The 10,235-nt window shown below is 50.4% G+C and overlaps 6 protein-coding genes across 6 annotated transcripts; 3 read left to right on the top strand and 3 right to left on the bottom strand.

The window, feature by feature from the left end:
• Positions 1–431: 431 nt before the first annotated feature.
• nde1 (nuclear distribution protein NudE) lies at positions 432–2,287 on the bottom strand (the record flags this gene model as incomplete). The annotated part of the gene is made up of 2 exons (XM_057189185.1): positions 432–1,994; positions 2,051–2,287. 2 exons carry the CDS (start codon positions 2,285–2,287, stop codon positions 432–434), a joined length of 1,800 nt encoding a protein of 599 aa, XP_057040888.1.
• A 924-nt stretch (positions 2,288–3,211) lies between these two features.
• N7518_008257 (cysteine hydrolase family protein) lies at positions 3,212–4,553 on the top strand (the record flags this gene model as incomplete). The annotated part of the gene is made up of 4 exons (XM_057189184.1): positions 3,212–3,321; positions 3,384–3,808; positions 3,866–3,997; positions 4,051–4,553. The coding sequence occupies 4 exons, from the start codon at positions 3,212–3,214 to the stop codon at positions 4,551–4,553; spliced, it is 1,170 nt and encodes a 389-aa protein (XP_057040887.1).
• A 460-nt stretch (positions 4,554–5,013) lies between these two features.
• Positions 5,014–5,714, bottom strand: N7518_008256 (TRAPP subunit TRS20; the record flags this gene model as incomplete). Its single annotated transcript, XM_057189183.1, has 3 exons — positions 5,014–5,380; positions 5,525–5,583; positions 5,637–5,714. 3 exons carry the CDS (start codon positions 5,712–5,714, stop codon positions 5,014–5,016), a joined length of 504 nt encoding a protein of 167 aa, XP_057040886.1.
• A 795-nt stretch (positions 5,715–6,509) lies between these two features.
• Positions 6,510–7,412, bottom strand: N7518_008255 (uncharacterized protein; the record flags this gene model as incomplete). Its single annotated transcript, XM_057189182.1, has 1 exon — positions 6,510–7,412. The coding sequence occupies one exon, from the start codon at positions 7,410–7,412 to the stop codon at positions 6,510–6,512; it is 903 nt and encodes a 300-aa protein (XP_057040885.1).
• A 244-nt stretch (positions 7,413–7,656) lies between these two features.
• N7518_008254 (uncharacterized protein) lies at positions 7,657–7,914 on the top strand (the record flags this gene model as incomplete). The annotated part of the gene is made up of 1 exon (XM_057189181.1): positions 7,657–7,914. The coding sequence occupies one exon, from the start codon at positions 7,657–7,659 to the stop codon at positions 7,912–7,914; it is 258 nt and encodes an 85-aa protein (XP_057040884.1).
• Positions 7,915–8,637: 723 nt separating this feature from the next.
• N7518_008253 (splicing regulator NSRP1-like domain-containing protein) lies at positions 8,638–9,987 on the top strand (the record flags this gene model as incomplete). Its single annotated transcript, XM_057189180.1, has 1 exon — positions 8,638–9,987. One exon carries the CDS (start codon positions 8,638–8,640, stop codon positions 9,985–9,987), a length of 1,350 nt encoding a protein of 449 aa, XP_057040883.1.
• Between the last annotated feature and the right edge of the window lie 248 nt (positions 9,988–10,235).

Below are 10,235 nucleotides of genomic sequence, written 5' to 3'. Positions count from 1 at the left end.
ACCATATCCCAACTCAACCCATTCTCCCCAGAGCCATGGATCTGGGCCACAACTCAACTACGCCAAAATGGACGGTCAACCTATGTTGTACATACAATTTATAATATGGAGCATAACATCATGGGTATTATTCGATCTTAAATGAAAAGACAATCGCTGAGACACAGCTTAGAACGTCCCCAGAATCCACCGGGGGCCATATCGCACAAATGAACCAGACCTGGCTGGTCCGAGACCGGTCAACATGCAGAACTGTACAGGAAGGGATGTAACCAGGGCGGTCTGCACCCTCACTCCTCTTGCGGAATGCAGTCGATCAAAGTCAATCTTAGAAGTCTGTAAAACAAACGTTGAAAAATAACCCTAGCACAAACCACCCAGTCACTAAACCCCCATGCAAATTCCATAAATACTAGTGGCGAAGAGAGGAATTAAAACGTCTCTCCCAAGTCGCTGACTTGGGTCTTCCTGTTTGGCGGCGGCATGGTACCAGGTCCGATGCTAGCCTTGAAGCTTCGGGGAGCTGGGATGCCGCTGATGGTTCGCTTCTTCACTATGGGGGTCGGGGTCGTAGTCACGGATGGGCGTTGAAACTCCTGGGAGATGTGGGGAACTGTTGGCGTGGCAATATCTTGGTCCTCATCGATAAGAGACATGCCAGCGATGTTAGGGAGTTGGCCGGCATGATTGCTGAGAGATGACCGAGGCCGCCGGGCTTCGGTCATAGGGTTTGTCGAGTAGTGACCCAGTGGCGTTTTGGCCCCAGGACGACTCGAACAACTTTCGGGCCGGGCATTTACTTGGACACCCGAGTGCACGCTCTGGCTGAAGGAGCCGCGGCTAGAGAAACTAGTTCGGCTGCTCGGGCGACTCTCGCCTGTCCGTCCGAATGACTGATGACCCGGTGGAGGGTAAGATGGGGTGCTTTCACTATCTCGGGCTGAAGAACCAAGGCTACTGTTACTCAGCCGCTTGCGAGAATTCCTCCGAACAGTGATCGACGAGGGAACGATCGGGGTGTCGCTGATTACGGATCCAGAGCGAGGGGATCCGCGAGAGGAGGTGTCAGATGGGGCGGGAAGTCGCGATTTGGCTGATTGAACGCGCTCTTCGAGCTTCTGCATCTTACCAATCAGGCCACGGATTTGGAACAGTGAGCCAGACTTGGGAAGCCCCGGTGGGCGCGAAGTGTTCATTCTCGTCAAACTGTTGCGAGACGAAATCGACATGGAGGGAGTGGGCCGACTATTGGCATTGGCATTGGCATTATTACCATTGCTGGTGCTATATGCGCCATTGCTGTAGGCGAGAGATGGGGTTCGTGAATGAGTGGTGCGCGGTTGAGTCCGAGCGTGAAGGGTTCTAGAGTTCACCGGATCCGCGCCACCAGCTCTCTGTCGAGGGAATGTTGGCGTGGAGTTTGCGTACGGGTTAATCGACTTGCGAATGTTCACAGACGACTCGGAGATAGGGGGTGAAGGTGGGGTAGCGGTAGACGACGCAAGGGATGATTTAGCGGGAGGCGTGGCAAATACTGGGGAAGATGTAGCGGTGCCAGGTGAACGGTCAAAGATCTCCACACTCTGCGGAGTTGCCGGGCTGCGATGGTACAAAGGAGTGGGCTTGCGGCGACGCAACCCATGCCCTTCGGTATTTCGAAGCTTCTCTTGGATGATCTCGGCTTCAATCTTCAGATCTGACAGCTCGTCTCGGAGTCGTTGGTTATCGATGCGCAGCTGCTCCCGCTCTTGCTCCCCATTTCTCATTTCCTCCTCTAGCAAGACCCCGCGCTCAATGCCGATGTTGTATTTGGACTCCATGTCCTCCAGGGACGAGGTGGTGTTCCGGGCTTGGCGCTCATAGTCATCATTAGCAACTTCAATATCTCGAAGCTTGAGCTGCAAAGTGCGGTTCGCGTCTCGAAGTGTGGTGATTTCTTTCTGAAGGTTGTTCTGCACAGCGTTGCCTTCGGTTTTCGACTGCTTGTATTTAGTCTGCCAGCGCAATGTTAGCACCTGCACAATCGTGAGCAATGAGCATGATCCCTTACCTTCCACTCGTCGACTTCATATCGCATTGTGTCGAGCTTTTCCTTCAGTTGCCGCTCCCGCTTTTCCGAAGCTTCAATGTCCTTCTCCATCTCAGCCTCCAGCTCCCGGCTGGAGGACTGAAAGTCCGCAAGCTCCGCCTCCAGTTGTTCATACTGAGCTTTGTAATGAGCCAGTTCATCTCTGTAAGAACTGCTCGTATGCTTCCGTTCGGAAGATGGCTCATCGACGGCCGGCATCTTCTCGCGTTGGGCAGAGGACCGGTCGCAAAGAAGACGTCTGGACGACGAGTGTCGTCCAAAATTGGCGAAAGTCAGTACTGACTGTACACCAGGCTGTCTTGCCCTGCAGATCGTTCCAGCCCCTCTCAAAGACTCATAGGTTGTGTGGTGGCCCGATGTCAACAACCGTGCGTTTTGATAAGAGCCCCTCGCCGAGGCGGTGACGCAAGGGATTGATTGCGGTACCTAGTAGTTTGTCCCTCTACAGAGAGAGGAAGAGAAGATCGAAGTGGCGAACTAAGATGTGCAAAGCTTGGTTACCTTCGACCCGCCTCGTGTCGAAAAGCGGGTTCGATTAGATCGGGCTGGGAGAAACCGATGTTGTTGTTGCGGTCGTCAGGGGCCGGTAGATGCGCTAGTCCTCATGTAGCAGATCTGGGCTCAGCCACCCACCGCTCTTTTGGTACATCAAGGCAGAAACAGTTTGCCTCAGGCATTAAGGCACTAACACGAAGCTAAGCCTCATTGGAGCTGAAAGTGATCCTGATCGACCTCAGCCCCGTGATCTGGACTCAGCAGTCGCCAGTCTCCAGTCTTTAGGTCTCTAGGGCAATCAAGTCGGAGAGGTAAGTAGCTTTGTCTACCTTTCAATATTTGCACTAGAACTCTCTGTGACCCTTCAAGCTCCAAGCACAAGTGTTTGTTGCCTCCAGACACTACCCTGGATGTTATGCCCACGCACGTTGTTTTTAAGATCGCTGATCATCCTGTTTGCTTCCACGCACTTGTTTACCCCCGATTATTCGCAAGCTCTATCTATCTATCCCAGTGTTGAGGCGCATCGGCTAAACGTGGGATGATGGTATGACATCTGAACTTACAGTTTCCGCCCCTTAGGTAGATCCCGTTCAGTGAGGCTAAGGTCCAGCCCGATCTATCACCATGGCAGACTCAACCGATCTCAACCTTGACGATGCGCCCAGCGACCTTCAAGACATCCCCGAACTGGCAATGCAATTAGTTCCGCCTCCAGAGGGGACATACCCTGACAAGTAAGATCTCATCCCATCGCCCCTTGCTTAGTGGGACCAATATCAACACTTTATGTCTACAGGGCATCTCTTCTCGCCGCAGTTCAGGACCATGGCAAGGAACATGGCTACAATGTGGTTGTCAAGTCGTCAAGCACGCCCACGGAGAAGAAACCTGGCCGCACCGCTAAGGTGTGGCTGCGTTGTGATCGTGGCGGCCACTATCGGCCACGGAACGGTCTGACTGAGGAAACGCGCAAGCGCCGCAGAACCTCGCGGTTGATGGATTGTCCTTTCATGCTAGTCGCAGCCGGTTCTCCGGGTATCTGGACCCTGACAGTGCTAAATGCGACGCACAATCATGGTCCTATTATCGAGAAGCCGCGGCAGGTGCCTCATCACAAGGTCCGCAAGGGCCAGCTACCAGCCACTCCATATGATTGGCCCCATGATGCTTCATTCACCCCATACACCACTGCGCTTGTGATAATTGACATGCAAAAGGACTGTGAGTATTTCGGACTATTACCACTATCAGTGAACCAACTGGCTGACTTTGTCCTAGTCTGTTTGCCCGAAGGATACATGGGATATCAGGGTTATGATATTTCTAGCGCACAGGCTTTGATTCCTCCCTTGCAAAGATTGCTTCATGCTTTCCGCTCTGGGGGCTTCCCAGTCTACCATACTCGCGAGGGTACCTAGTGTCTCGTGCTTGGCTCTTAGTATGCTTTTACTAATTCATATCAGGACACCGACCCGATCTATCTACTCTCTCAAGTCGTGAGGCATACCGATCCCGTAACAATGCATCCGGCTTGGGTATCGGTTCCCCTGGTCCCATGGGCCGCCTACTTATCCGTGGCGAACTGGGCCACGACACTGTTGACGAATTGTATCCTCTTCCCGGTGAGCCGGTCATCGACAAGCCCGGCCGAGGTGCCTTTGCACACACCGATTTTGAGCTCCTCCTTCGCAACAAAGGAGTGAAAAACCTCGTCATTGCGGGTGTGACCACTGATGTCTGCGTCTCGACGACCATGCGCGAAGCTAACGACCGTGGCTTTGATTGTGTCGTCTTAGATGATGGCACTGCAGCCGCCGAGCCATCGCTACATATGAGCACTATACAATCGATCAAGATGGAAGGCGGAATTTTTGGAACTGTTGCCAAGTTGGAAGACGTCATTCACGCTGTTGATAATTTCAAAACCGTCACCATGAAGAAGCTGGCTCCTCAGATGACCGTCTAAGTATGTACTATTTCTTTTAGCCGGTTGGCTATGGACGCTAGGATTGGAAGGGATTTCCTGGGCGTTTGGGACTGGAGTTATCTCTTTTCTGCTGAGATACTGCAGTGCGCATACTCGTTGCTTTCTTTTTCGAATCTCTTCTTTTGTTGGATTTTAGCGGGCCAGGGACTTCATTGATCCCAGATAGCGTCATTTTCTGCCAGCAACTTTAGGTGCAGGACAATAGCCATTGCACTTCTAGTTCAGTTTGTCGTGTTAAATCCGAAATAACAAGCACACTTTTGTTTGTATTACACTACACGCTAGATTATTGACCTTCTCCTTGACTGTAGACGTTTCTCTATTATGCAGAGCAAGTCAAAATAATGCAATAGACACAGAGAAAGAGCCAACTCCCAAGAGAATACATGCCCTAAAAACGCCACGCTCATGAACTTAGAACTCCCAAGAAACAGCCAGGCTACAGCCATTTTTTCCCTGCAGCAGTAACCCGCGATCTGAAAACAGGACTCTTGATCTCCATTCCCTGCTTATAGAATGGGCTCATCGCCGTCTTGACATAGCTCTCGTATACCTCGTTCATGAACTGGCGCACAGCCTCTTCGGTCTGTGGGGAGGTCGGGTTTGCGGCGATAGAGCTGGAGGAGGCGCGTGTGGTAGATCCAGCTGTGCCTAGCAGTGAGGAGGAGCCAATGCTGCCGCTTGTGCTGGTTGAAGAGGGGAGATGCGGGGGTTGGTGGAGGAGGAGGAAGCGCGCGCCACTTGGAGTGAGGAAAGCCGTGATGTAGGCTGCTGCCGGCGGGTAGGTGTCGATATGCTTCAGGTACCTTTTGTGATAATGTCAGGTTTGGAGGTTTGATGTGGGATGGAGCGCGGGCTGAGGGTGGTTTCCTCTGTGTTTATATGCCCCTCGTGGATTCGAACCAGTTCCCAGGAGCCATTTGACATATGGGATAGCTTGTTAGACTTACATTCCACCATTGGTCCACTGCGCTTCTTCCAATATGTCCAGACTTGAGTGGATGATGAACTGGTTCATGTACTGCGCTGTCTCCGGAAAGCGGAAGCGAGCAATGCCATCACCACCCCCTTCGATGTGCCAAAGGCGATGTTGAACAAAGGTGTGTCAGTGGGTGATAGAATGGTGAAGTAGTAGGACATTTTGAGCAGATTGGGATTATTCAGGGTTGACATGGACGCAAACATGGCCGAGGAGCTAAGGATTGCGGGTTTACTAGCGGCCCCCATCACGTGGTCGATAAGAAATGAGCTCGTCCGGGTGAAGGATGTATACACTTTTGATGAAAGTTGAAAGTTGAAGGATATTGTAATAATTTGAGTTCTGTTCAACTACATATGCAGTTCAAATTCATTCGCGCGGTCTTTAAAGGATATTTGGGTGTGATCTTGTCTAACCAGGATTCTCGTTCATTATATATCTTTGATCGTTACCTATAACTGAATTTGATACCCGATTTGTCGGGCCCATTCCAGTCCAAATAAGCACCGGGCGTGGTTGGGGACTTAATATACAACTTTACCTAGGAGATAGTCAAAGGAATAAATGGAAGTGGCCTTTTCCGCTTGACAGATATTAGCATAAAATATCTATATCTTCCTGTCTTTGGGGCGAAAGATTTAGCCGCAAACCGTAGAATACCCGAGGAACGGGGTAAAGTCGATGAAATATCCGCGATCTGCGCTTTACCAGTGACTATATATTTCTATGTACTCCGTAGTTTAATCTACAAGCTGCCGGGAAGTACTTCTCAACGCATCAAGCTATGGCCTATGATGATTTAAACGGATCGTGAGGTCTAGAAAGAAGATCCAGAAAGATTGAAGGAATAATGCCAGTTTCCGCAGTTCAAGTGCTAATGACATATTGGGTCTCATATTGATATAAGCGGAAAAAAAAAAAAAACAAAAAAACAATACGAAGAACACAAAACAAACTCAAAGCCCTTGCCAACGCCATGTGACACTCGCAATATGCTCGAGGGAGATAATAGGAATCACTGGGTCACTCTCTGATGGGTTAGGGGCACGGCAGAGCACCTCTTGCAAAGCAATGATGAGTGGTGAGGTATCGGGCACCGTGGTAATTGGTTGACTCGGGCCACCTGGTGGCCGGGAGACCACAATTGACTGACGGACCTCTGTCACGTATCGATGCCGACCCCCGCGCATAGATGTGGGTGGCTGCCGAAGCACAATGGTTTCAAATGTGACCTCAGCCACAGTCCGATTGACCGATATGATTATCATCACATGTACTTGCCCCTGAGAGTTAGCCAGCCACCAGGCAGCATCCGCTCGTAGCTTCTTTTTGGACTCAGATACTCCGACCTCCAGAACAATCGTAGGCCACTTGTCGTTTCGACCTGGAGGAAGTTGTCCGGGGATCCATGAACCATCCGGTTCTTTGGAGCAAGTGTTTCCTTCTACCCTTGCAGTTGTAAGGGAACATAGCGTTCTTCCCAAATTCGCAAATAACACAGCCCTATTGAATTCTGACAGGAGCTCACCCACGATGGCATCATGCGGTCTGCCTGGTATGGTAACGATCATGACCCGGGTGTCGGGGTTGTAGAGCTGGCGGCATCCCTTGGAGAGTTTTAGATTTGCTACATCTGGTGGTACATTCGTGAACTTGGCGTATGCTGTCACCAGATTCGGGGTACTTCGCAGACGAGACAGAATAGACCGAATGCCCCGGGCTGATGATCCGATCGCTTCCACTGCATATTCCGCATCGAAACAGTCAAGATATATTGTGTCCATGATCTCCCCGATAACAAGCGACGAAAAACCGATATTTGGTTCGGAGAAAAAGGCCAGTTCTAAATTAACTGTCATTTCGGCCCGATCTAAATCACACCAGCCCTGATTAGCCTCATGGAAGCTTCTTGATAATCGGTCACCGAGTCATTCTTACCTCACTTGCCTTTTCGTAGGCACACCGTCTGAGAAAGATGAGATGGTTACTATGACACGCAGCAGAGAAGAATTGGAAGGTATTAATTCGGCCCAGGACGCTTGACGATACCAAATCCCGTAAGGTAAGATGCGGTTGTCTTTCGGGTAAGTAGTAAAAAAGATGATGACAAGTCCTGGAAGAGCGAGAAGGAGAGGAAGAGAGGGGAGGAGGAGGAGGAAGAGAGGAGAAGAGGAGGAGGAGAGAGACAGAGGGCAAGAGAAGGAAAGCGGATATGGCGAGGAAGGAGCGAATTTCTACCCTTCGGCCCACGGCCTCTTAGATGGGTTCGAGGATCCTGTCGACTCTGCCAAAGACATTGAAGCCTCCATCGAAAGAAACTATGCCAGGGATATTGCTAGTTTGAGCACACCCCGAAGCTAGGTACTCTATCTCGAAGAAAAAGCAGCGTATGAACCTAAGGAGAAAGCTCTGAAGCAACAATCTATTGTCCTATCTAAACTCTTGAATGCAAGATTAGGGGTACTGGGTAATTTGTGAACTTCTCAAATTGATTCTTAAAGCAGTCATTACCGGGATGGCAACTCTACATCAACGTAGGTCTCCTTTTGGGCATGTCAACTTGTGGCATGGATACTCCCGGCGCACCCACTCTCCCTCAAGACCTATATACACATCCCCTAAGTTGTACCTACAGCGGAGCGGTTAAAAAAGAATTAGAGAAGGCCCTCTCTCTCTCTCCTCCTCCTTCTCGCTCTTCCTAGCCTTGTCATCATTTCTTTACTACTTACCTGAAAGATAGGTGAAGAACGATCAGAGTATTGATGATATCAGCAGTACAATCAGATCAGAATATACATGTAATTTGACCATTTGAACAATATACATGTAGCTCTTAAAGTCCAAATCGACATTGCCTTGTGTTTGGTATGTACTATGTTTCCAACAAATTCTTTGATTTCCCCGCAAAAGCCGCCGGCACGTGATCAACTGATAACTAGCCACGCCTTTATCGCGGTCGATCACGGTCGATCGCGGTCGCAACCTTTGACCTTGACAAGCACTTCCTGCCAAACATACCAGTGTCGTTGCTATCACCCCGGGTACACAAAGCCCTTGATCTGCTTGCAAAACTTAAGTTCCGATATGCCCACAAATCTCCCCTACGGATTGAACCTTCCGAACAAAAGTCTCGCGGCGATGAAACCGGGGAATGCTCTCGCGCAGAAAAGAAAGAACATTTTTGATGACGACTCTGAAGATGAAGACCAGCAAACTGGCGATGGTGCAGTTGAAGTCTCAACGATTGGAGGGCTAGAAGAGCCAGCTACGAAAAAGAAACCTCCGCCAAGCGCAGGGCCTCCACCGAAACGCAAAATTCAATTCGGGAGCGGTCCCAAACCAATAGCAAAACCGCTCAGCAAGAACTCGCTATTTGCAGATGATGAGTATGAGGACGAGGAAAAAGAAAAAGAGCAACAAGGCGCAATGAATCTTGGATTGAACCAGGCGAAGTCGAACAAGCCAACCGCTCCTGTCCAGAAATACACCAATCTCGCGTCCATGCACAGTAGCAACATGCAGGCAAAAGCGGCTGAAGAAATCGACCCATTGATCTACTCATACGATGAAGTATACGACAGTTTGCACGCCAAACCCGCCAAGGCCTCAGAGGAAACAAAGAGCGAAACACCCAAGTACATGCAGAACTTGCTACAGAGCGCAGAGATCCGGAAACGAGATCAACTGCGGGCTAAGGATCGCCAGCTAGCCAGGGAGCGTGAAGCTGAAGGTGATGAGTTCGAGGACAAGGAGAAATTTGTCACGTCTGCCTATAAGGCGCAGCAAGTGGAACTGCGGAAGGCAGAGGAAGAGGAAGCACGCCGTGAAAAGGAAGAGGAAGAACAACGCAAAAAAAGTGGCGGCTCTGGCATGATAGGATTCTACCGGGACGTTCTGTCGCGAGGAGAAGCACGGCACGAGGAGCTCATTAAGGCTGCGGAAGAAACTGCCCGCCGCGTCAAAGCAGGCGAGATCATCGGGGAGACAGAGGATCAAGAGGACAAGACGGATGCCCAGAAAGCGCAGGATCTCAATTCTCATGGAACTCGAGTTGTTCTGAATGATGAGGGCCAAGTTGTCGACAAGCGTCAGCTGTTGTCTGCAGGACTCAACGTGGCACCGAAACCGAAATCTCAAGCACCTGCCGCCAAATCAGGAGCTTCAAGACCTACCGCTGGACGACCAAGTGCCGGTGCTGGTTACCAGGGTGGTCGTGGTGCCCAGCGGGCTCGACAGACCGACATGGTCGCAACCCAGTACGAGGAGCGTGCGCGACAAGAAGAAGAGACTGAGGCTGCAAAGCAAAAGGAGATCGCCGAAAAGAGTCGCAGTCGCAAGACCGAGAAAGATGTGTCCAGCGCTAAAGAGCGGTATCTGGCAAGAAAGAGAGAACGAGAAGAGGCTGCTGCCAAGGAAAAATCGAAGGGGGCTTAAGTGTATGCAAAAGGCGGGCTGGATGTGTTGCATCCATGGAATTTTGGAATACCTAATATTGCATAGCGCTGGGGAGAAACTTGTACATTACTCTCGTGATACCAAAAGAGACCCGACTTTGAGCCATAGGGCTGTTTGCTATGAACGAACCTTGCCGTAGAATCTATGAATATGCTTGCCCCTTTCCGGACAAATTTTTTTTTTTCATTTGCCTCTTGATTCCCATTGCTAACACTTGGTAAGTTCCA

This window comes from Penicillium psychrosexuale (assembly GCF_028828465.1).
Source record: "Penicillium psychrosexuale strain IBT 29551 chromosome Unknown utg000004l, whole genome shotgun sequence".
NCBI lineage: Eukaryota > Fungi > Ascomycota > Eurotiomycetes > Eurotiales > Aspergillaceae > Penicillium > Penicillium psychrosexuale.
The sequence above is the reverse complement of the archived record's forward strand: the minus strand, read 5'-3'. Positions and strand labels throughout refer to the sequence as shown.